At 47.0% G+C, this 24,318-nt stretch overlaps 2 protein-coding genes across 3 annotated transcripts in view; both read left to right on the forward strand.

Moving 5' to 3' along the window:
- Positions 1-9,855, forward strand: part of MMP17 (matrix metallopeptidase 17) — a 124,689-nt gene extending 114,834 nt beyond the window's left edge. Inside the window, exons 8-10 of the mRNA XM_044990418.1 lie at positions 1,482-1,634; positions 4,363-4,620; positions 5,920-9,855. Of these exons, the coding sequence (XP_044846353.1) occupies positions 1,482-1,634; positions 4,363-4,620; positions 5,920-6,251 (743 nt within the window). The 3' untranslated portion in view covers positions 6,252-9,855. The remainder of the gene's footprint in view (positions 1-1,481; positions 1,635-4,362; positions 4,621-5,919) is intronic.
- Positions 9,856-14,628: 4,773 nt separating this feature from the next.
- Positions 14,629-24,318, forward strand: part of ULK1 (unc-51 like autophagy activating kinase 1) — a 133,205-nt gene continuing 123,515 nt past the window's right edge. For both annotated transcript variants that reach the window (XM_044989747.1, XM_044989748.1), the window contains exon 1: positions 14,629-15,932. In XM_044989747.1, coding sequence (XP_044845682.1) covers positions 15,852-15,932 — 81 coding nt within the window. In that variant the 5' untranslated portion in view covers positions 14,629-15,851. The remainder of the gene's footprint in view (positions 15,933-24,318) is intronic.

Genomic DNA, 24,318 nt, shown 5'->3' on the forward strand with positions numbered 1-24,318 from the left:
CAAAATGCAGCAGAAGAATAAGTATGTGATATAAATCCTTATAATTGTAATTAAAAAATCCCCACGCTGCAGATGTTTAAGTGTTGGAGTTTTGCCTCCTGCATTATTAGGCTAAGATCCAATTTCCATAAAATTTTGAAAGTTGGTGTGTCAGTCTGCCCGCTCTGCAGAAATGTTGTTGAATGTCTTGAATACAAATCTGAAGAAACGTCTTGGACCTTGCTCATTTCCCAGGGGGATCCCTGCTATGCTGAAATGGATATGCATAACCTCACAACAATAGCTTCTTGGGAATGGGGTTACTAGAGAGGAGACTGAGGGGAGATAGGGTAGGTAATCAGCCTGCTTCCTCCAGCTCAGAACTCACGCTATAGAGATCCCAGGGGCACATGCATTCATGGAATGTGCTGCAAAACCACAGAAATTCAGGTGGAGAGTTCCAAACGTGCCTAAGGGAATTAAGTACCTAACTCCCATTGAATGGGATTTGGTAATGTAACTGCCTGATTCACCTTTGAATATCCCAGCCTTAAACATGTTCCCCTTCCAGCAAACATTGGTTGGGATGGGAAGGGAAGATCAATGTGATTTCTTGCTGAGCCCCAGTTCCTAGGGCTGATGTAGGTGGGTGCAGCTTCGCTGAGGTCGCTGGAGCTGTGCCCTTTTACACCAGCAGAGAATTTGTCTCGTCGTAACATTTTGGGTGAGAAGGCGGCCGCCTTCTTAATACACCTTGGAATGGTGCACAATATACATCAGTTGTGCCTCCTTTTCAGCTCTTCCTTTCTTCCTCTGTATTTTTTCTTTATTCCTCTCACTCCTCCATTCCTACCCCTTTATAAAAGCAACTGGATTTCAGATCACCTCTTCCTAGTACACAATGCGGGTTGGTTGAAGAGGGATGTGCAAAATATTCAAACACTTGGAGGTCAGAGTCATGGCAGAGCAGCAGACAGTCATAGTCACTGTTTGCTAAAGCAATTGGCGGTGTGGGGAGAGGGAAAAGCGCCAGATACTTCTGTCTCTTCAGAGACTCTCACTTGTTGGGCTAGTCTGTGGTCTGATCTAGCCTGGTTTTAGCTGCCTTAGTTCTCTTTGGTCTCAGGTGCTCAGTTGCTGGGTGGTACTGATGCTGAGGCAGCATATTCGGCCCTGGAGGGAAGGAGAGGAAATATCTCCTGTCTCCCTGCAGAATGTTCTCTGGAGCAGCACGGATGCTCTTAGCAGTAAAAGATTCATTTATCAGACAGAAGGACGGTGACTGTAATGCAGAGTCTGGAAGTGGATTTTTCTTTATGGCTCAGTGTCGGGGATATGGGAGCCACCCAAGGGATGGGGAATAAAAGAAAGCAAGTCGTTTCATAGTTCCCACCTTATGTACTTTGTTTTCTACTATCTCCTGACTCCAACCCACAGCTTTTTCCTCCTACCAAAGGGGTGTTATGGTGTGGTTCATTAATGTTCAATCTGTATTCATCTAGGCAAGTACTTCTGGAGACTGACTCGCAATAAACACTTGGTCTCCCTCCAGCCAGCTCAGATCCACCGTTTCTGGAGGGGTCTTCCCCTCAACATGGACAGTGTGGACGCGGTGTACGAGAGAACCAATGACCACAAGATCGTGTTCTTCAAAGGTAAAAGCAAAAACATTGTTAAAGGGACCACGCATCTCTTGCTAGTATCTGTGGCTTTAGTATCTAGTAGCTTTAAACTCCCACGAGTCCTGCAGGCAAGGAGGAACTTGGTGTCTTTCAATGGAATTTGCCATGCTGGACAAATAAGCCTCAGTGTGGCAGATGAAATGTGAGGGCCTCAAGCAGGGGCGGCTCCAGGCACCAGCGCAGCAAGCACGTGCCTGGGGCGGCAAGCCACGGGGAGTGGTGTGCCAGTCGCTGTGAGAGTGGCAGTGAGGCAGCCTTCTGCGGCATGCCTGTGGGAGGTCTGCCGGTCCCGCGGTTTTGGCGGTAATTCAGCGGTGGTACGCAAAGGCGCGGGATCAGCAGATCACCCGCAGAAACGCCACCGAATCCGCGTGACCAGCAGACCTCCTGCAGAAACGCCGCCGGAGGCTGGCTGACTGCCATGCTTGGGGCAGCAAAGAACATAGAGCTGCCCCCGGTCCCAAGTATGTCTGCTGAGGTGTTCCACTGAGCTCCTGGGTCATAAGCTGCCATGAACCCACCATTACAAGGCTAATACATATTAGGCTGCTATTAGAGCCACTCAAAAAGCAACAATTATGTTTGGTTTTAAAAAAAAATGAAAAAAATTCACTTTCTCAAATAGGACCAGCTGGAGTAGCAAACTGCTTTTTTTTTCTTAAACAAGTGCTACAATTCTTAGAATCATAGAATATTGGGATTGAAAGATCTCAGGAGGTCATCTAGTCCAACCCCTTGCTCAAAGCAGGACCAATCCCCAACTAAATCATCCCAGCCAGGGCTTTGTCAAGCCTGACCTTAAAAACCTCTAAGGAAGGAGATTCCACCACCTCCCTAGGTAACCCATTCCAGTGCTTCACCACCCTCCTAGTGAAAAAGTTTTTCCTAATATCCAACCTAAACCTCCCTGACTGCAACTTGAGACCATTACTCCTTGTTCTGTCATCTGCCACCACTGAGAACAGTCTAGATCCATCCTCTTTGGAACCCCCTTTCAGGTAATTGAAAGCAGCTATCAAATCCCCCCTCATTCTTCTCTTCTGCTGACTAAATAATCCCAGTTCCCTCAGCCTCTCCTCATAAGTCATGTGCTCCAGCCCCCGCATATTCTTTTTCTTTCCCTTTATACTTAATTGAATGAAGATGGATTTTTAATTCTTCTGTCCTAACAGAGCCTACCCTGAGCATCTTGCATGTGAAACATTCAGTGTTGTTGGAGGCACTTGGAGGAATTTGCTGGCTGTGTGCATCAGGTTATAGTAGCTAAACTGTAGAAGGGCCCTACGAGTAGTGTTAGCTTAGGGGAGAGCTCCTTCAGCTCAAAGAGTTTTGGAGTTGAAGAGCCAGGATTCTAGCCCTGGTCCCCAGTTGTGTGTGATTTAGCTGAGAACTGTTGTCTGCAGTGCACCGATTCATTACAGTAAACGATGTTCCACCTTAGTGACTAGGTATTAGGTTCGGTTCACACTTCTGAAGTGTCCTTCATGGAAGAACTAAATGTACCTCAGACCCGTTCATTCCAGGTATTATGCCTGCTGCCAGTAGTTGCTCTGTTAGTTTGAATTTAACTAATTAGCAGTTTCCCACACTCAAAACTGTGGCTGTGTCTCCATTGTGTAATTACTGCACCCAGCACTGAAACTGGGTCTGTGGTGCTTTTTAGGGAGCTGGTCTACTGGATAACTCGAAAAGGAGCAACTGTGCTAAGCTTCTCTCAGTTGGAAATTGCTTTTTGCGTCTCTAATGTCCCACTTTGCGTGTGGTAAATTATTGATTTCGGAAGTGCTGAATCATAGAAGTGAGGCTGCAGAAATGGATTATCCTCCGTAATGGATCCCACACACACTTCTGCACCCATTAAAGCTTTTAAGGCCTCCCACATACTGCCGAAGCATTATTTTCTCAGATGGAGAAATCCAAAATGGCCGCCATGGACTCCACAAGGACCCTGCCAAACCACACAGCTATTGAAAGAACAATATCAGAGAGGCAAACAATCCATAGGTCCAATTATAGATCCTGGGCCAGATTCACTCCTTTGAGCGCAGGGCTTGCAGTTTGTACCCTCTGTGCACATAGGAGCAGCTGCACTAGAGCATGGTCTGTATGGATTCCCCTGTGGGAGAGCAGCCAAATACTATGGTAATGGAGGCCGTATAAGTACCCAAGATAGATAGATCTCTCGAGACGCCATGTGCCCTTCCTACCACATGTGCAGGTCTTTCAAATCCAACTGAATGAATGCACAGAAACTTGGGGGCGTCGCCTACAAAGTGGTGCGTACGTGCGTTAGTGTTAAAAGTTGAATTACAGACAGAACTTCTCCATTGGCCCTCGAAAGCTCTGTGTGGCTTTTTATTTCTAACAGTTATTGTATGGAAATCAAAGGGGATGACGGGGTGGGAAATTAAATGGCATAACCGCAGATGACTAGCCTCAGACTATACAGCAGAATCAACATGTCTGTGTCCTGGGACCTAATGCCCCCAGCCGCAAAATAGCAAAGGCTGGCTGTATCCAAGTGGCAGTTTGACACAAACAGCATTTTCCACAAGAAGCAGATTCCTCAGCAGGTTGTTGTTTTTGTAGTTCCCTTTCTGGAGTGCCGTGAAATCGAATCTAGGGATTGTCACAGCAGCAGATCATGGAGTGTCACCTGAAGCAGAATTGATATTTCTACCTGCCTATTTCCTCTCCGCAGGAGACAGATACTGGGTGTTCAAAGACAATAACGTGGAGGAAGGATACCCTCGGCCAATTTCGGATTTTGGCTTGCCGCCGGGAGGCATCGACGCTGCTTTTTCCTGGGCCCACAATGACAAGACTTATTTCTTTAAGGACAGTCTCTACTGGCGCTATGACGACCATGAGCGGAGGATGGATCCCGGCTATCCTTCCGAGACCACTTTGTGGAAGGGCATTCCAAGCACGTTAGATGACGCAATGAGATGGTCAGATGGTGAGTCAGTGCTAGCTTAGCAGAGTTCGGTTTTGGGTTTTTTTTAACCTAAGGCCTTGTCTTTACTTTAAAATGTTGTGGCTTTAACTAGACCAGCATAGTTAAATTGGAGACGAAACAAAGGCATTAGTGCAGACACAGTTATACTAGCTTATGCCCATGTAGCGTATTCTGTTTCAGTGTAGCAAAATAAGCGATAGCAATATAAAGTGTCTTATTCCAGTGTAGCTGCATCTACAATAGGGCTTTTACCAGCATAACTATTCTGGCAAACAAAAATCCCCTTACCAACATAATTATGTCAGTAAAACTTTTAAAGAGTAGACTGGACCTAACACGCTATTCCAGCAGTATTGCACCATTATCACTGGAGTTCTCATGAGACCTTGTGAGTACAGCTGTGAAATCTCACCATGATGCAGTTTTACTCAACGGGAGACAGAGATGTTATCAGAGGAATCTTGTGGTCAGTCTTGCAAGTTGTTGCTCAGTAACTGGACAAGGAAGACCTTGGGTGGGAGACCTCAGAGGTAAAACCCCAGTAAGATATGTTGAGGATACTCTGCTCTCTGTCAAAACTGTGCTGTATGCATACATTAGTATCAATACCAACCAACGCGCCACATGATATTAAAGGACATGGGGCTTTGGACATAACAATAAATTCCTGATCACTTTGGTCATCTCAGGGCATTTTTGCAAAAGTGGAGCATGTGTTCCAGCATCCTAGACAAATTCCAGGGAAGGTAACTCTGTTCTGCTACCCCCATTCCCTGGTGCTTTGATAGGATAGGAAATTCTTCGCATTTTTTGCACTGCCAGTCTGGGGTATGTCTAGACTCCGAGCTGAGGGTCTCCAGGAGGCACATCAACATATAGGCCCTTCTGTCAAGTTAGACATGTGAGGCTTTGCCCATCTTCCTCCCCCACCATAACTGGGCCTTTGGCACCATGGCTGGTGAGTCGTGCGTGTGGCAGACCCCCCCCGACTTGGCCACTGTAGTAGCATAGGCTAAAAGCCAGCCCTGTAAACAAACAGGTGGCACCGTGTCCCAGCCTACTGTGCTGTCGTGAACAGATGCAAGTGGACAAAAACTCCATTACTCCTGGTGGAGTTGTGCCTGCTCCCATCAGCTCAGTAACAGGACGTGTGTCACTGCTCTATGTGTAAAGCATGTCTAATAAGTAGCTGTTACTGCTGTGTCCAGCTGGGTGTGCTGCCATGGAGACTAGTGACAGAGAGCCCCTCCCAGAGCTCATGCCTGCTAACCCTGCATGTCTTTCCCCCCCCCCCCCCAGGTGCAACCTATTTCTTCAGGGGCAAGGAGTACTGGAAAGTGTTGGACAATGACCTGGAAGCAGAACCTGGTTACCCTCAGTCCATCGCCAGAGACTGGCTGGTGTGTGGGGACATGCAGTCTGATTCTCCAGACTCGGCAGGGAGCAGCAGGACTGGGGCGCGCTCCAAGCAAGGGCAGCACGACGAGAGCCGTTCGGAAAACGGCTACGAGGTCTGCTCATGCACCTCCTCCTCCTCAGACTCCCTCTCGGCCCGCCTGGCGCTCAGACTCTCAGCAAGCCTTGTGCTAGCAAGCGTGTGGACAGCAGCAGTGGCTTGCGCAGCCCTATGACATCCAGTAACATGGACGAGAAGACGTTGCGGTGCTTCAGGGACTGGTGGTGGATAGAATCACACCATGCTACACTGTTACAGCTGGAACAAACATGCCTAGGAACATGGCAGCGAAGGTTTCAAGTTCTCCATGAGAAGTGAACTGGGTTTATTTTTATTTTTTAGTTAAAGATCTAATAATGGACTGTGGGTTCTGCACCTTCTTATTCCCCCAGCCAGCTAAAGAATAAAGACGTTGCTGAATATTAGTTACAGAGGTTCCATAGAGATGTAACGCTCAGGTGGAGAAGGCCTGGATACATTGAAAGGCGACTCTGGTTTCATGACAACAGACCAGATAGTGGTGAAACCCCATTGTTATTCCAGGAACAAAAGCAGCCCTGGTGTAAGGCTATGGGAAAGATGAAACAGCTGTGCTGACATTCAGTAATGTAACATGCATCTTGAATGGATGTATGAGATAGAATGGCATCCTGACTGCACTGGCCTTGACTGCAAAGTGGTACATTTCACAAACAAATCTACGCTGCCAGCTGATGTCAAGCTAACTCATGCCAGTCTCTATAGATCAGAAACATATTTGCCTTTATAAAGGATGTGAAGGTCACCTTTGATTCCAGATGTTTAAATGTAAGGGCTTCTCGGTTAAATCTTGGCCATACAAACATAGATACCATGGTCAGCAGACGGTATCGATCCCCCCTATCTTGACTGCTCGAGCTAGAGTAGCTCTTTCAGCTCTGAGCAAGTAGCAGGCTGTTATAAGCACCGAGTGCTGTCGTTCGGCTGAGATGCGGTTACACACACGAAGCCACTGTAATCCACATGCATCTAACTTTTCTGCTCCCGTAAATTCTATTCTAGATGTATTTCATGATCGATGGCTGTATACAAAAATCACATTCGTGTAAGGCTTCCTTTGAAGGATCTGTGAGGGACTAAACTTCGAATTGTGGATACACGCGCTAGTTTTAAATGTATTTTCAAATAGCAGGTTCTGCTTTTTGGATGGCTTCTTATATCAGCCAGACGCCGTTATGATACCATCGGTTGTGAATCAATTATTCTATATGCCACTGTCACTGTTTAATATGGCACCATGAAATACACTAAGGGAGAAGGAAGGGGATTAATTGTTTTAAAGCGGGGATCTTGCTCTGTAAAAATGACATGACAAAATTCCATGTTTGTCTCTCTTTCACTTACAGATCCAGTTTGCTCGGTTCACAGGTAAAAAGATGGTTTTCTAACCGTCCCCAAACTCTACATGGGACCAGAGAGTCAAGCTGGGTTCTCTCTGGCTCGTGGACCAACATCTGTCCCCCTGGCTCAGAGGAAGTGTACATATGTGGGGCTCCTATGGTTGGTTGAAATGGTTTAAATTTCACACGTTCCATCAAAAATGTTATTGGAATTTTGAGCCAAAAAAGAGTGAAAGATGTTCAGTGAAATCGTCACAAAACTTCTCTCCCCTCTTTTCCACCCCCCACATACTTTAGACAAACTTTAGAGCTAGCTGAAATGTCTAATATGTGGATGCTTGATTAAGTTTATAAGAACTTGAAGACTGGATGAAATTTCAGAATTCGAAAATAATGATGAAAAGCTTTTCACCATTTTTCTTTCAGTTTCTTTTACCTGTTCTAGTTGCACCTTATCTCCTTGTTGAGATCACGGTTCTCCTTTGAGTGAGTGTGTACTTTGTACATTGCAGTGATAGTGTGTGCACCCAGTGTACTTGAGTTGGGAGGCACGTGTGCTTGTGTACATGCACACATGCCATCAGTGGAATGTATATGTACACGACACATCTTGAAGGACAACAGTTACTGTACAGGTAAATAACCCCTTCTTCCTGGTGGTGATATGTGAGTGAGAAGGAGCCAGCTTGACTCTCAGATCCAAGGAGAACTTGAAGGGCCACTAGATTTTAAAAAATCCTTTAAACTGTAAACTGAGCAACTTTGGTGTTGAATTACACTGCCTGGAAGCCCCCCCCCCCCCCAAATTGTGATCAACTATTTCACTGGGGGAAAGTGGGGGTTGCGACCCAAAACAATGTGTTAAAAATTAGAAATTTTCCACTGGCCTTAAGTCTGGAGCCAGTGAAAGACAGTCACTATGGAACCCCGCAATGTCAATTTTCAGAGTAAAACACTTTTAAGGGAGCCATTTTCAAAAGGGTCAAGCCCTGGCCTACCTCTGTTCCCACGGCGATCAACATTGAAAATTGCTCTTGAAAATCCACTTAAGAGCCTCTTCCATGATATTTCCTGGAAGAGACTCTTTATTGAAAAAACCCAAAAAGCAGCACTAGTTTCCTCTAACTTCCAGATGAATTTAAATGATGAAACATCTCTTCCAAAGTCTTTTGGTCATTGGCCTTTCTCTCTCCCCCTTCCCATGTGGATAACGCTGACAAGTAATTCTTCTCTTCATACCAGCCACTATGGTGGCACTGAACGGGCTGGTGTCTTTTGGTGGCCTAACGGGAAGCTGGATAAGGAATCTAAGGGGTGACTCTCACACACTTGGTGCCATTTTGGGGTGAGTGAGTGTGGTGTTAAATGGGTTATATTAACTCTTTCAGGGCTTCAGGGAATGGTGTGGCTTGCGGGGAGCAATGTCCACACAGCTACACCAGATTGTTTAGTTCTTGGTGGTTTTACTGTGGTAAGTCCCTCATCTAAGGCTCTTCAGCAGAGTAGGCAGTCACAGGATAAGAGGGAAGGTCCTCTCACGGATCGGTAACTGATTCAAAGGTAGGAAACAAACGGTAGGACTAAATGGTCGGTTTTCACAGAGGAGAGGGGTAAATAGCAGGGTCTCCCCAAGAGTCTGTACTGGGACCTGTTGCTGTTCAACATATTCATAAATGATCTGGAGAAAAGGGTGAACAATGAGGCGTCAAAGTTTGCAGACGATACAAAGTTACTCAAGGTAGTTCAGTCCAAACCTGACTGTGAAGAGCTACAAAGGGATCTCACGAAACTGGGTGACTGGGCAACTAACTGGCAGATGAAATTCAATATTGATAAGTGCAAAGTAATAAACAACGGAAAACATATTCTCAACTATCCATACAAAATGATAGGGATCTAAATTAACTGTTACCATTCAAGACAGAGATCTTGGAGTCATTGTGGATAGTTCTCTGAAAACATCCACTTGATGTTCAGTCAAAAAAGCTTGGAAAAGGGATAGATAATAAAACAGAAACTATCATAATGCTGTTATATAAATCCATGGTACACCCACACCTTGAATACTGCATGCAGTTCTGGTCACCCCATTGCAAAAAAGATACATTCAAATTGGAAAAGGTGTTGAGATGGGGAACAGAAATGATTAGAGGGGTGGAACAACTTCCATACAAGACTGGGACTGTTCAGCTTAGAAAAGAGATGAGTGGTGGGGAGAGATGATAGAGGTCTATAAAGTCATCACTGATATGTAGAAAGCGAATAAGTAAGTGCTATTTGCCTCTTCACATAACACACGAACTAAGGGTCACACAATTAAATTAATAGGCTGCAGGTTTAAAACAAGATAAGGAAGTCCTCCTTCACACAACACACAGTCAACCTGTGGAACTCATTGCTAGGGGATGTTGTGAGGGTCAGAAGTATAACTGAGTTCAAAAAAGCATTAGATAACTTCATGGAGGACAGGTCCATCAATGGCTATTAGCCAAGTTGGTCAGGGATGCAACCCCATGTTCTGGGTGTCCCTAAGCCTCCAACTGCCAGAAGCATCCGTGACTGGCCATCAGAGACAGGATACTGGGCTACATGGACCATGGATCTGACCCAGTATGACCATTCTTATGTCCCTTTCCCTGGGTGTACACTGAGCAGCTGAGGGCACCTAAAGGAACTGAATTAGATCCAGAGCTGGTAAACAATTCCACACCCAAAGAGCTGTCAAAATGGTGGTGCTACTGTAATTCAGCAGGTGTTAATGGACCCTAAAGGTGTGGGTTTGCCAGCAGCTGCTGGTACATGTTATGTTTCTCTGCCCTGCACATGCAGCATCGAGTTTATTAAAAGCCAACACAAAAATCATGCCCCACCCCCTTCTCCCCAAATGCCAGGCCTCGGTTAATAGCATGACACAGGGACTCGGAAGCAGGCTGCAGCATCCATTTGGGCTCATATTGTAACACTTTATCTTTGCAACATTGCTGCTGCTCTGGTCATATCCCAGTCTGGGGCTGCTGCAGAAAGAGAACAAAAAACAAAACAAAAAACCCACCTTGTTCAGAACAGACTAGCATGTAAATATGGGCTGGAAATCATCATCGCAAAGCTTGGGAGGCTCTGAGGGCTGCTTCTGCTGGAGAACCACAATGAAAGAGGAAGCAGTACTTGACAAGGCTCATTTCCTTCACAGCAGGAGGTTCCTTTGGTTCACTTGAGCCACAGCCCCGAAGCCACTTTGTTTTTTATCTTGCTAGGCACTGATGGGCCATTTGGTTTCTAAATTACCAACCACATTTGCTTTGAAAGGGCCAGGCCCATTAGTCTGCACCTCCTGTGATTAGCTGGTGGCTAGTGCTACAGCAAGGTTCATGTGGAGCCTAACTGTATAGAACTGCTGGTGTTTCACCATCACAAAGATCTTAACTTTGCTGGGAGGAGACCTCCTGGTTTGCAGACTTCCTTGAGCTAGCATTGTTATTTTCCCCCTTCCCCCCCCCGCCCTTTGGGGCTGGATGCAAATACCATTGGAAAATCGATGGGAGTCTTGGATCAGACTCCCATGGAGCTATGTTGGGTGCCTTTTTCTAGAGTGGGAACAGGACACAATTGCATCCGGACAAATTTAAAAAAAAAGCAAATGGTCACCTTGTGTTTGCCCATCTGCTGTTTGCATTTTTAAATATTCACAGTGATTTGCAAAACGGGACTGTTTTTAGCCATTATAATGCAGTGTGATTTTACGGGACACTGGATGTGAACACGTTTCATGGAAACCTCCTGTTAAACCATTAAATATCCTTTTTAAAAAAAAATGTGTGTGGCGGGTCCCTCTGTCAGGTAAGGTCGTCTCTGAAATGTCATTCCTTAGGAAGGACTTCTGCCCTCAGATGGATTCTGCACCATCTTTCTCTGTGTGGCTGCGCTAAAGCCCCCGGGTTCTCACAGATTCTTCTTCCAGTGATGGTCCCTGTGATGGGTTGCCCCCCCTCTGGGGTGCCACCTGATGTTCTGGGGTACCACTGAACCTGCCTGTTCCACCAGCCTGGGCTCTCTCACCCTGTCCTGCTGAGCCAGGCCCTCACGCCTCCTCCAACACACACGCAGGTAGCAACCTGGTGGGGGGGGTCAACCCGTCACAGCGGCGTAGTCGGCAGGACAGTGTAAGGGAGCCCAGGCTGGTGGAACAGGTAGGCTCAGTGGTACCTCAGTACATCAGATGGCACCTTGGGGGGAAGGACACAGTCCCTATGTGTATTCCACCCATGGGATGCCCATGCATGGTATTTGCCTGAGTCTGGAAGCATTTTCTAGCAGTGTCTGTTGACCTGCACATGCATAGTGAGTCTCCTCGTGCTCTCAGCTGAGGGTATAAGAGAGAGTGCAGGTGGCTGCCACTCCATTTGTGTCATACTGCCGCATGGCCTGAGTCGGAGCCCCCTGTTCCTCTCCCTGTTAGTCTGCTAAGAGGGTTATTCCTGCTTGTAGATATTGTGTAGAGAGTCTTAATAGTTCTAGGGTTTAAGTTGTACAGTAATAGCATAGTGGTAGCACAGACAGAAGTGATGTACCAGCCTGCACCAGGAAAGCCTTACGTAGAGCCTACTGTCACAGTGACTGGCCAAACCCACCAGGCAGTGGACAAGTTCACCTACCTTGGCAGTACACTGTCAGGTGCAGTCACATTGATAATGAAACCAACAGCAGAATTGCCACAGCAAGTGTGGCCTTTGGCAGAGTATGTGCAAATGTGTCGGAGTGCAGGTCTTTGAGGCCACGTTTCTACCCATCATGAAGCTCCACTCTCATTAATGTGATCTTCAAACATGATCACAGGATTATGGAAGATCACTGGAGGCTGGTAATGGGATACTTCTTGGTCACTGGTTCAAATTCAGACAGGGTCAGTGAGGACTGAAAACGGTTACCAGCTGTACAGTAGCTGATGTGAAAGGAGCTAGTGGTCACAGGCCAGTTCTTCGTGAGCAGATGGCCACAGCACAAAAGTACCATAATTAGCACCCTTGTTGGCCCGCGGAGGAGAAGCCAAAATTTCACCCCAAATGAGCAAGGATCTGCACAGAGTGGGGAGCCCTTACGGAGCGGAGCAGAGGCATAGCGATGGGAAAGCTATACGGCCACTTTTCCTGTTACGTGCATAAATCAAGAATGTCAGGGCCAGATCTGGGTCCCGCACACGTCCCCTGTATATCACTAGAGCGGCCATAATCGGGGGGGGGGGGGCTGCAACAACCCAGGGAATTACTCCCCCCGTGCAGGTAGTGCTGTCTGTGCTGCTCCCTTTCGCCGTCCTGAGTGTAGGGCCATGCTGGGATGACGGTCATTCTGGGCTATAGAGTGTAGACTAGAATGCTATTAGGTGGAGACGCTCTGAGGCCTGCCCTATATACGCCGGGGGGGTGTACTGGCCCCCAGTTCAGGCAGAAGCCAAGCTGCGCAATGATGGTTTAAAACTATCTGGGCACTGGGCTGCACCATCTCTGTGTAAGCTCTCTGGAGGCACAGCCCAGACATCAGTGCTCTCACTCCAGCACCTGCACTATACACTCACGTTAAAACAGGGGGTCTCAAACGGGGGGCTGGGAGGGTCACGAGGTTATTACATGGGAGGGGGTATTGCGAGCTGTCAGCCTCCACCCCCAAACCGCACGTTAGCGCCAGCATTTATAATGGTGTTAAATATATTTAAAAGTGTTTTTAATTGCTAATTGGGGGTCGCCCTCAGAGGGTTGTTTGTGGAAGGGGTCACCAGTACAAAAGTTTGAGACCCACTGCTTTAAAACAAACATTTGGTCATTAAACGATGGGGGCCCTTCACGTCAGATGGACTGGATCCCCTTAAAGCGACACCCCTTGACAGATGCAAGACGCCTTCAGGGGGTCATGACTGAGCAGGCCAAAGCTGCCCTTTGGAGTTGGATGCGGCACCGTTATTATTTGTGTGCAAAAGTGCTCGGTGCATTACAAGTCACAAAACGAAGCCAGAGCCTGCCCAGAACAAAGCCGAGGCAATGGAGGATGGTGAGGGCCAGAAGAAGGAATAACTCAGAGAGTTTTCTCCTTTTTATTTCAGTTCTTTGTTAGATTCACTTCTTGTGAGCCTTGTGGAAGAAGTGAACCTTATAGAGGGACTTGCATGTGGAGGAAGGACTGGGTGAAATCCCCACATGAAGGATTTGCTGGCAGGTAAATAGTGCAATGCCATGCTCCTATCTAGGACTTTCTATTTGTAGATAGCCATGTATTTCACACAAGTATTAGTAGCTTCATTTTAGAGCTAGGGAAACTGAGGCAATGTTGACTTGCCCTAAGTCACCCAGCAGGCCAGTGTCACAGTTGGGAATAGAGCCTAGGTCTCCTGAGTCCAAACCCAGTGCCCTGACCACTGAACAACACCATCTCCAGTCAATACGTTCTCCCATTTAACGGCATCTTTTTCAAATGGCAAATACTTCTCTTGATTTAAAATGCATGTTAAAAAAATTCATGCCATTCACAAAAGTGCACTGGAGCCTTAATGAGCCATCTGCCACTGGCTGAGAATGGGATAATTACATGCGGCAGTTTTGAGAATAATTGCACGTTTATCACAGTTTGATGCGGGAACACACCTGGCATCCAATGCCCAGGAATTCTGACTATTTCCTGTAATGCCACATGGGGGCAGCAAAGACAGCATTATGCACTTAATGACTGCAGTTACTCTGTGGGAAGAAAAAGTCTTTTAACAATATAGAAGTAATGAGTTGGACTACACAAAGCCTCAAAGGTACTTAGGTGCTTAAGGAGTTAGGCATCTAAATAACTTTGCGGCTCTGGGTCTGAATGCAGTGAACCAAAGAAATGTGTTTGTTTGCAGGAGGGAGTGAAGAAGTGGGTTTTTTTACCCACGAAAGCTTATGCCCAAATAAATCTGTTAGTCTTTAAGGTGCCACTGGACTCCTTGTTTTTGAGGATTTCATAAGGCTTTTTAGCAAGAATTTAACACTGGAAGATGGAGAAAGTATTCATAAGTTCTAATTCTTCCCCCAATTGTTCATCAGGTGCTCTACTGCCTGGGACATCGGGTTGATCCCTGCAAATGAAACCTACCAATTAGAATCATGGAATAATATTTATTTTTCACTATCATGTCAAAATGATTTTTTACTATTAAAAAAAAAAACCCAGAGAAACCTACTGTATAATGTATTTGCCCCCTTAGCAATTAGCTGGGTCACAGCCTGGAGCTTTGTGATGTTGGAAATATACCATTTTGGGGAGTTAATTTAGTGTCGCTGTCGTGTCTTCCCAAGTGATCTAGGAGACAGCGTTATTTATCCAATGCCCATTCATTTTGGATGGAAGCTGAGAGTCCTAATCCTTTAAGCAGTTTTCAAAACTTCAGCCCCCCACACTCTCCTTTAATACAAGAGCTGCTCAAAAGCTTCCATCTCTTATTTGCTTATTTGTCAGCTCAGCTAGCGTCTAACATTGAGGAGCCAATGGATGTAATTGGACACAGAAAGCTGGGATGAGACTTTTTTTTTTAATTTGCCGGTTCAAGTCATGTGACATAGCTCAGTGGTACAAAAGGCTAATGACCCACCCTTCCCAGAAGGCAGTAATTACTGGTCTCTGCCCCAGAGAGCTGGGGGAAGGGCTAGTTATCATGGCAATGTGTGTTTTTTTAGAACTTTTATTTCAGTGAAAACCATTTTTTTTTTGTCATCTAGTTTAAGAAAAAGTTCCCTTGCGTGGTTCTGAGTCCACCTAGCAACTGCCCTGGACTTTAGCTGAGAGCTGGAAGGTGAAAGTGACTAGGCATAATAGCCCTTGTTAATGGTGGAGGCAGCCAGTCTTTGTCATTGGCTGTGCTGAATGAAATGCAGCCATTTAAGCAAACAGCATCAAGGCTAGAAACCAGTTAGGCAGTTAAATTGCTCCCAGCTCTCTAGTCAGAGGTGCCAATGCAACCCAATGTGGGATGCCACATACCAGAGCCAGCAGGTTTTTGTCTCAGGACTTCAGTCCGTTGGGGTTTTCACGGATTTTTGTTGTGCTGAAAAGCTCTTGCCCAGCTTTGCAGACCACCCTGCCCTGTTGAGGTCACAACTTGCTTGGGCCGCCACCCTCTGTTCTCACAGCTGCCCCGGAACCCTCCTTCCTCTTTAAAGTTCTCAGGAAGGGAGCAGTACCCCAGGGGCCTGTACTCTCCCTACAGAGGAGCCTATAAGCCAGCTTCCAGGCCCAGTGCTGCTGTTAGGAGCAGGAGACCTCCTGACTGAGGGTGGCAGAAGGGTTGGGAGGTTTTCCCCCTCCTAGAAGATTCCTTGTAAGCTTGACAAGGGGAGAGGGTCTCCTAGGCAGCTCCCAGGTGACTCCCTGAAGCTCCTAGGATGGGGAGGAGCTGCTGTCTCTCAAGGAGGGACTGGAATAGAAGCGTGGGGAGACACCCAACCACTCGGAAGACCTCAAAGGTAAGGGGGTGAGGTGGTGTATGAGGGAAGGGAAGTCTCTCTTGGGAAAGGCGGGAGAGGGAGTGGAAGCTGGACGATCCTATTGGTGAACCTAGGCCGAGCTTTGGGCTCTCATCAGGGTTGGCTTAGAGTAGGCTACACTCTTTGGGGTGTCTCTTTGTTTGTGGGGTGCCCAGGGCAATGTTTTTGTTGAGTGCCTAGCACCACCGGGTGTTACCATAAAACGATTAATAGAGCTGAGCCCCAAATCCCTTATTTCTGGTTTTCAGACCCCCAACCCACTGTAAACAATGACTTTGCCCTGAAGGTACCTCCCTGAGGGAAGCGAGGACATGCATCTGTTATACCCAGAGAGGGAGGTGTCACGGACTCACAGATCGTGCCCACTCGTGGCCCCGTGTGGTCCATGGGGGGTGCCCCTTCCAGTGTGCCCTTCTCCATGTAAACAATGACTCCCCCTCCCAGCCTAGGCATTAGGTTCATTGCAAACATTTTGCCTGGCCTCAGTGCTGAACAATAGCAGCACAGCGTTTTTAATCTTGATCGTGTCCCTTTCTCAACAATGTATGAATTATTAGCTAGTTTTATCAGGACTTGTGCTCGCCCCTGCAAAAACAAGGCTCAGCCTCTTAGAAATAACTGGGTAACGTGGGTTCAGCAAGAGCAAAGTGCCGCACGATGAGACAGCTTTGCTGTAGAGAGGGGAAAAAAGAGATTGCAAACTTTGCGCAGAGTTGCATCAGGGTTCAGGGGTACATGCTGCACAATGTGTGGTAACTTGCGAGCAGCCTTTATCTGATGAAATGCAGACTCCGGGGAAAGCCCTCTCCACTTTGCATATGCCAAAGCAAACATGGCATGAGCTGCAGAAAATAGGTGTGTCCGGGGAAGTTGGAAATGAAAAGGTCTCTCTCGCTTTGATGCAACAAAAGCCTGAAAATCATTTATGCCCAATTCAAAACAAGTGATTTTTGGAAGGGAAACAAAGTTTTGGCAAGTTGTTTGCATGCATGATCCATGCAGAAATGAGTAAAAAGGGAAAGTTTCATGATGAATTTCAGCTAAAGAGCAGAAAAGTAACAAACACTTCTAAGGGGTGGTGGCCATACTGTGCTTTCATTCACAGGGAGGAAGGGCAGCGTTATCACCAAGCTACAATTCAGGCAGTGGCAGTGCTTGTTCCCCTCGGCTAAGATATGTCCTCACCCTGATCTGGAAGAATGAAAAGGAAGTTCAGGCTTCATGATTCTCTCTCTCTTGGGTCTTCTAGCAGGAAATATTACTCTATGCTGGTTGTAGCACTGGGTTTTCCTGGTGTGGACACTTGCCCATCAGACTGCCCTGAGGCACCAAACTCATTTCACTCGCCATAAACCACTGACAGGCACTTAAATGATGATACGTTATGGCCCCTGTTCTAATGTTTGCTGGTCTATGGCACAGTGCTCAGCTGCACTGAAAATGTGCTTGGAAGAACATAAATGTTTGGCAGCAGTGCTACACAATGCAGCTGGCTTTTTCTCTCAAGGCACCAGTGTTCCAGGGGACAACCTCCCACCCTTTGTACCTCCCTGTCTTATAGTGGGGGTGGTAGCCAGAGAATAAGTTTTGGCCTGCGGTTAGAGCACAGGCCTGGGAGTCGGGACACCTGTGTTCCATTCCTAATTTTACCACTGACTTGCTCCGTGGCCTCTCTCCTGTCACTTAACTTCTCTTTAACCTCAGTGCGCTTGTCTGTAAAATGGGTTGGGTAAAACTTGCCAACCCATAGTGGGTGCTGTATGCTTTAATGTTTCTGTAGGGGATAAAAGGCGCACTGGGGTCACAAATCCATAGGACCTGTGCTATGCCCCAGCTTTTAAACTTGGAGGAACCCCTTGAGTCTGTCAGACCCACCAGGGGTCCTACTATTCCGTAAGGGTCTGTCACGCAGCCTCAATACCTCCAAGACTGAGCCTCTGGGCTCCAGTTTCACACCTTGAGCTCTGCCCAGTGAGTCCAGCTAAGAGACTCCCAGTCAGAGCCGTGTATGCTCTTCAGGGACCAGTGCATCTCAGCCAGTATTTGCAGTGACTTCAGGCAGCCTCTTTCCAAACAGAGTAGGGTTTATTAATCAACTGGCACACAGCAGCGGGAAGTCCTTTGGTTAGCACAGAGAACTAAAGGTTACGATACAATCTGTTCTGGACATGCCACTGTTCCACCCAGCCAAGCTGCTCTGGGCTCCATTCCTGGCCCCCTCCCTCTGTCTTTGTCAGGCCAAGGTGAGAGCCCCACCTCTCTCCAAAGGGAAGCCCTTAGCCCAGCCACCTGACACCTCTCCCCTTTGTTCTCAGGCCGGGGCTTTTGCTTCCCTCCCCCACCAAGAGGTGATGCAAAATCTCCTCCTCCTGGTTTGTTGGTTGCTAGGTGTGAGTGGCTTGGCTGTTGGGATTCCTGTCGTTTTTTTGGACTCCCCATTGACATGGGGTCGGTTTTAGCCAGTCCTTTTAATGACCCATTCATTCCACCCCACACCGCTACATGACACACCCACCTCATGTCCTTGCTCTGCTCCAATAAACCGGTTAGCACTGGGAAGCAATGCAAAGTACAGAGGGAAACTGAGGCACACATAGGCTTCATAAAAATATTACAGAAAATCCCCACTTCCTCACACAGCACGTGACGGCAAAGCACTGGGCTTTCAAGGGAGCCTCGGGGAGGCGGGGGCCCTAATCGTCATGAAATCTGGGCACTTATATTCCTTTATGAAAATCCTGGCCTAGATGTTTGGAAGCCCATATGTGCCCCTGGCATGCTGGGTCCTGTGATCTCTCACTCCAAGCACTGTCCGCTGAGGAGAGGGCCGTGAGGAATACCTTTCATTTGTCCACCACAGCACTGGAAAATCCTTGGAAAAAAACGTAAAATCTACACCCCTGCCTATGCCAGGAGAAACAAATAAGATTTTACTTGGCTATCACATGGGGGAAGGGAGGGGACGCCATGCCCCAGGTGAGTGGAGTTTTGCAAGGCTAATATGCATCATATACTGAAATGTAAACACCAATCACTGAAACATATGGCTGATGTTTGGTCCCCAGTGGCCACTCTGACTCCAGGAAACAATATCAGCCACTAGACTTTCTTTCTAGCAGCTCCCCATTTCCTTCCCCCACTCCACACGGACGCAGGCTTGTTGCTGCTCTAGGAAGCCTGCCTCGAAATATTTTCATTCTAGCAGCATGAGGCACCAAGGCTGGCATGTTGTTCTTAACCCTTGGGTCGAGGAAGGTAGCAGTGATGTAATGGAAAAACGTTGTCATGCTGCATACCCTTACCGTCTGTCATTGCCAGGTTTGAAATATGGCTCATCTGTCAACTTCCCGGGCGTGAGCAGCATGGTCTCTTTCAAAACTTTGTTTCCACAAAGGCGAGTGCCAGCAGAGTCTCTGGTCAGCTGATCGGTCACTGGCATGAGCTGGTTTTCCCTGGCAGCAGAAGGGAACCTTTTCCATCAATTGCAAAGTCCAGGCTGAGTATCCCATACGCGGTCCTGCCAGGAGTCACCACAGGCTTCTATACTTCCCATAACCACACCACTGCGTCATTCTGCCAGCCACTTTGGTCTGGACAAAATGAAGCGATTGTCGCTGCACCGACTGACGTGTTTACTGCTCCCATATGAGGCCATCCAAGCATAACGTATCTCCTTCCAGGAGAATCTGAAGAATGACTCTTGGGTGGGGACTGCCTTCACAAGTTTCTGCCAGAAGATGTTCAGTGCTCCTAATCCATTGGTGATTCATGCCTTGGCAGGTTCGGCAAGCTGAACTGCCCTGACAAATTTGTGAAGATGCCACCTTACGAGGTTCTAAGAAATAGCACCATTTGTCATGATTGCAAACTGATTATGGGAGACAAGTAGCTTGCTGCTCCCATGTCAAGCTTTGCAAGAATGTTGAGTTTTTATATAACTCCTATGCCTGCCTTGTTTCCAGAGCCACTAAGGACAGTCAAACAAATATTTCCGTATAAATGCCATGGAAACGTATAGTCAGGTGTTTGTCCACTTGTCCTTGTGACAAACGTGTACGTGAACTCTATCTCAAAGCTTGTTTGGATTAGGCTGGAGTGACGCCGTACCATGCAGGTATGTTAGGTTAAGCTTGTGTGGGTGTGAGCTTGATATTGACAGTGCAGAGAAAGGGCTGATGTCATTTTTCTTGTCTGGCTTCCCGAAGAACCTCATTTGAACCCAATTTATTATGCCTGCCCATGGGGTGGCTGTGAAGTAGTGCTCCACGAAATGCCTGGAGCAACTGAAACGTTGAAATCAAATCAACTGACTTGCAAAGATAAAGGAAACCTGGCAGCTTTGGTTGCTGTCCTTGTCCCCACCAGAAGAAGCTCCAGTACAGTAGAATGTCCATCTTATTTAGCTATCGCATCCGTCTAGAGTTTGATACGATACACGTCGCCATGGGGTAGAATGGCAAATCCTGCCGTCTTTGCCGCTTAGCAGAGAACGGACGTTTTCACCACAGGGAATAAGTGTGTTAGACCCAGTGTCCTGACAAAATTCCCAATCAGGTCATTACATTCTGCTAACAGGAATCCCCCTGCAGGTTCAGCTGGATTCTGTATCGGTTACTTTCCGGCTTTAACTGTTCTGCCATATTGATGGGTAGTGTTAAGTACCTGGTGAGGGTGAAATGAGCCCCCCTTCTCATTGTGAGCGAAGGTGACCTTATCCCAGAGCTAGGATCTAAACCTGGATCCTAAACCCAACTTGCAGGGGACAGAGAGAGTTCCAGTCCAGTGCTCAGGTTTGGCCTCCTCTCTAGCTGTATGGCATTGAAGCTGGGTTCTGCTTCTACTGAAGATAAGGGATTGTTGCAATTGATTCCAGTGGGATAATGATCGATCAAGTGCTTTGAGATCATTGGATCGAAAAATGCTATAGAGGGCCAAGGGAGTAGAATTTATTAAGGAAATAAATTACACGTTAGACTCCACCTCAAAGAAAACTCAATGAGCATGTGGCATCTAAGTAAAGGCAGTGAGTTGGACTGGCATCGATGTGCTGTTGAATAGTTTTTCTTTCCTTCCAAGCAGCATTTATTTAACTAATAATCTGAAGCACAGAATTTTATTTTACTTTTTTTTTTAACAAGTAGCCAAGCAAGACCCAAAGTTCACCAGTCAATGAAGCAGTGCACCTTGGAGCAGCATGAATTGTAAGATAAAGGATTAGAGCCTGACTCTGTAACCTTGTAATGAATGTAAATCGCAATTTACGTAAATCTGATTAGTTCAGGATGCTCTCGTTATGTCTGGAGTAAAAAGTAATTAAGGGCTCAGAAGTGAAATAGGGGAACAGCATCTCCTTTTCATCAGCAGCTAAATTCAGCCACACAAACGGAAGAGCAGAGTGGCAGCTGGCTGAGAGAGAAAACGACATGCACTGAAGTTCCCCAGCCGAGGCCCATTCTCGCCTAATGTACATGGGAAAAACCTATGTAGGGGAGAGGCAACTGTGAATCTTAACCCATGGGATTTCCTTTTAATCCTTCCCTGCGGTGGGGCTTACCGGCTTGTGAAGAAGCCAGACATTTACCCTTGGATGTCCTGCAAGCCAGTCAGATTTTTCATGGGCTTTTTTTGTTGCCACAGGGCGCCACTAATGGGACCCAAATAACATGAGATCAGGTCTTATGATGTTATCTTAATTCCTGGGTGGTGGGAAAGGCCAGATCTTGCATTGTGCTTTGTGGACAAGGATTGTCTCCTACTTGTTTGTACAGTGCCTGACACAGTGGAGTCCCAGTGCTGACTGCAGCCTTTAGGGGTCACCCTAATGTAACGGTTTGATGATAATGGGTATGTCTATACTGCAATAAAACACCCCTGGCTGGCCCATGTCATCTGAACCACACGAAAGGAGTCTCTGATGTCCGAATGGTGGAGTAAGACCAGGAGGGCAAAGACTTCAGCTCATTTATTCATGCCAGAGCAATCAGTCAGGGAAGTCAGTTGTAGTGTCTGGTCAAGCTGCCTGCCACATACTCTAGCCACTTCGCACAGGATGCATTCTGACCATGCAAGTCATTACATTAGGTGATGTCATACATAGTCCTTCATCCCATGCAAGGTGAGTGCTGCCTAATGATTAGCACAAGGGATGGGGAGTCACAACTCCTGCTACTATTCTTGGATCTGCCACTGACTCACTGTGTGACCTTAGGCAAGTTACTTCACCTCTACGTGCCTCAATTTCCCTGTGTGTAAAATGGGGATAACGATACGTCCCCACCTAGAGTTTGTTTAATGCAAATTAGACGTGACTCACTGGCTTATGGCTAATTGCAAAAGTGTCTTTCAGCTGGATGGGATGGCAGTGACCCCTGAATTATTGCAGGGGCTTGTTTTAGTTGTTTTCAAGGCAGCAAAACACCCATGAGCTGGGAATTTGATTGGCTAGAGTTTTCCTCCTTTGTGCCATTCTCTGTGATAAATGGCCATCCTTCATCCATGCACTGATGAGCATCTGGGACTAGTCACTGAACCCAGCAACCAGCCCTGGCTCTAATCAATAGGATCCTATCAATCCTCCAGCTCTAATGAAAACAAACACAAAGCACTCACATGTACACCACCGAAACCCTGCCAGCAAGAAAGGGGAGTTTCATATTCTCTTTCCATTCAGGCAATAAATGAGGAGCTTAAACAAAGTCTGTTGGTTTTCATTTCACAGTCCCTCTAAGGCAGATAGCCTAGAATTAAGTTAGATTTTAATTGGGGGGAAACAGGATTGTTGGAAAACACTGATCAAAGACGTCAACATTCATTTAGTTTTAAACTATCATAAAACAACGTCGGAGCTTCTCGGGTTTAAATCGTAGCAGGGCTTCTGTGCTGTGCTTAATGTGTAGCTGCAGCCTCCAGCTCACTGCTGTGATTTGCGTCAGGCTAACACGTGGAATACAAATTGTCAGCTTGGAAGAAAATATTTCTGCTATAAGGAAACAAAGAGACTACTACTCTGGGTTTCAACTGACCGCGCCCTTCGAAAATACCGCCTCAGCGCTTAAATGGGACGGTGCCAAGTTCCATGGACTTTGGGCAGCTACCTCTCTGAGAGTCCTTTGAAAATTTCGGCTTCAGTGCTTGGCATGAATGAATTACACTTCAAATCACTATGTGACGGTAGCAGTTCTCCTCACTTTACATCCCAGTAAATGGCAGCACAGCGGGGTGGAAGGTCAGATTGTGAATGCCTTACTCACATTGGTGAGAAGTTACATGCATGAGTATCCCCACTGAAATCAAGGGGGGGTGACTCCTGAGACTCACAGGGCTCAAAATCTAGCCCTAAATGATTTGCCCCAGGACAGCCAGTGAGTCAATGACAGGGCCAGGCATAGAACCCAGGGATTTGACTGCCCCCATACCCTGGCCATGTCACATAAATCACTTGAACTTGTTTTTAATATAGCAGGACACGTACAACAGCAGCCTGGGCAGTGATTCCGATTTTCATGGCATTCCCTAGTAACGATAGCCTGTTAGATCTGGCAACATTCAGGAGCACATGGACAGAGCTTGTTGTAGTTCCTGCACAGCTGAGATTTTCACACCATTTACGTAAGAGAGCAGCTCTGTGATGTAAGTTAGGCAGCTGTCTGGTATTCTGCTGTCTCATCAATTAAAGCCGATTCTGGGCAATTAGATAGCGCAGTCATTAATAGGGCACCTAACAGTATGTATTGTTTCCCTATAGCCATAGCTAAAGCAGCCCACCGTCCTGGAGGCACAGATTCTGCTCTGTCACGCCACTGTCACTGAGAGTGGGCTCTGGCCCAGGTATTTCATACGTGAGGAGGGACTTGCTTTTCCTTGAAAGAAAAAAAAAAATGCTCACAAGTAAATACCAGTAATGGCGAGTCATCTCATCCCCTCAGTGATGAGAGGTGATGACTGGGCCTTGGAGCATCCAGTTGGGGAACAGGGAACCATTTCCCCTTCCTGACGAGAGAGCCCCTTCAGAGGATGAAAGGTCTGGGAGTGAGGCCAGGTGGTCAGCAGAAAAGGAGCTGCTGAATCCCCATAACACTCCTGGCCTTCTGTCAGCATTAACTTGTTATCTTTTCCCCTGCACGGTTAGCTCTGGGGAGGAAATGGCTCGCTGGGAACTCCTGGCAACATGGCTACTGCAAAAGCCAGGATGATGGGGTGCTAGACAGAGAGGAACTAGGGGAGCAAGGAGTCAGGACAACAGCAGCTCTACCAGGAATCCATGGGTTGAAGACCTGTAAACTCTGCCCAGTTCCATAGGGATAGTAGGGAGCAAACCCTCTCTCCAATGGAAGAATCCAAAGCAGGGCCGGGCAGGAATGGGATT

The sequence above is a fragment of the Mauremys mutica genome, chromosome 16, assembly GCF_020497125.1.
Source record: "Mauremys mutica isolate MM-2020 ecotype Southern chromosome 16, ASM2049712v1, whole genome shotgun sequence".
NCBI lineage: Eukaryota > Metazoa > Chordata > Testudines > Geoemydidae > Mauremys > Mauremys mutica.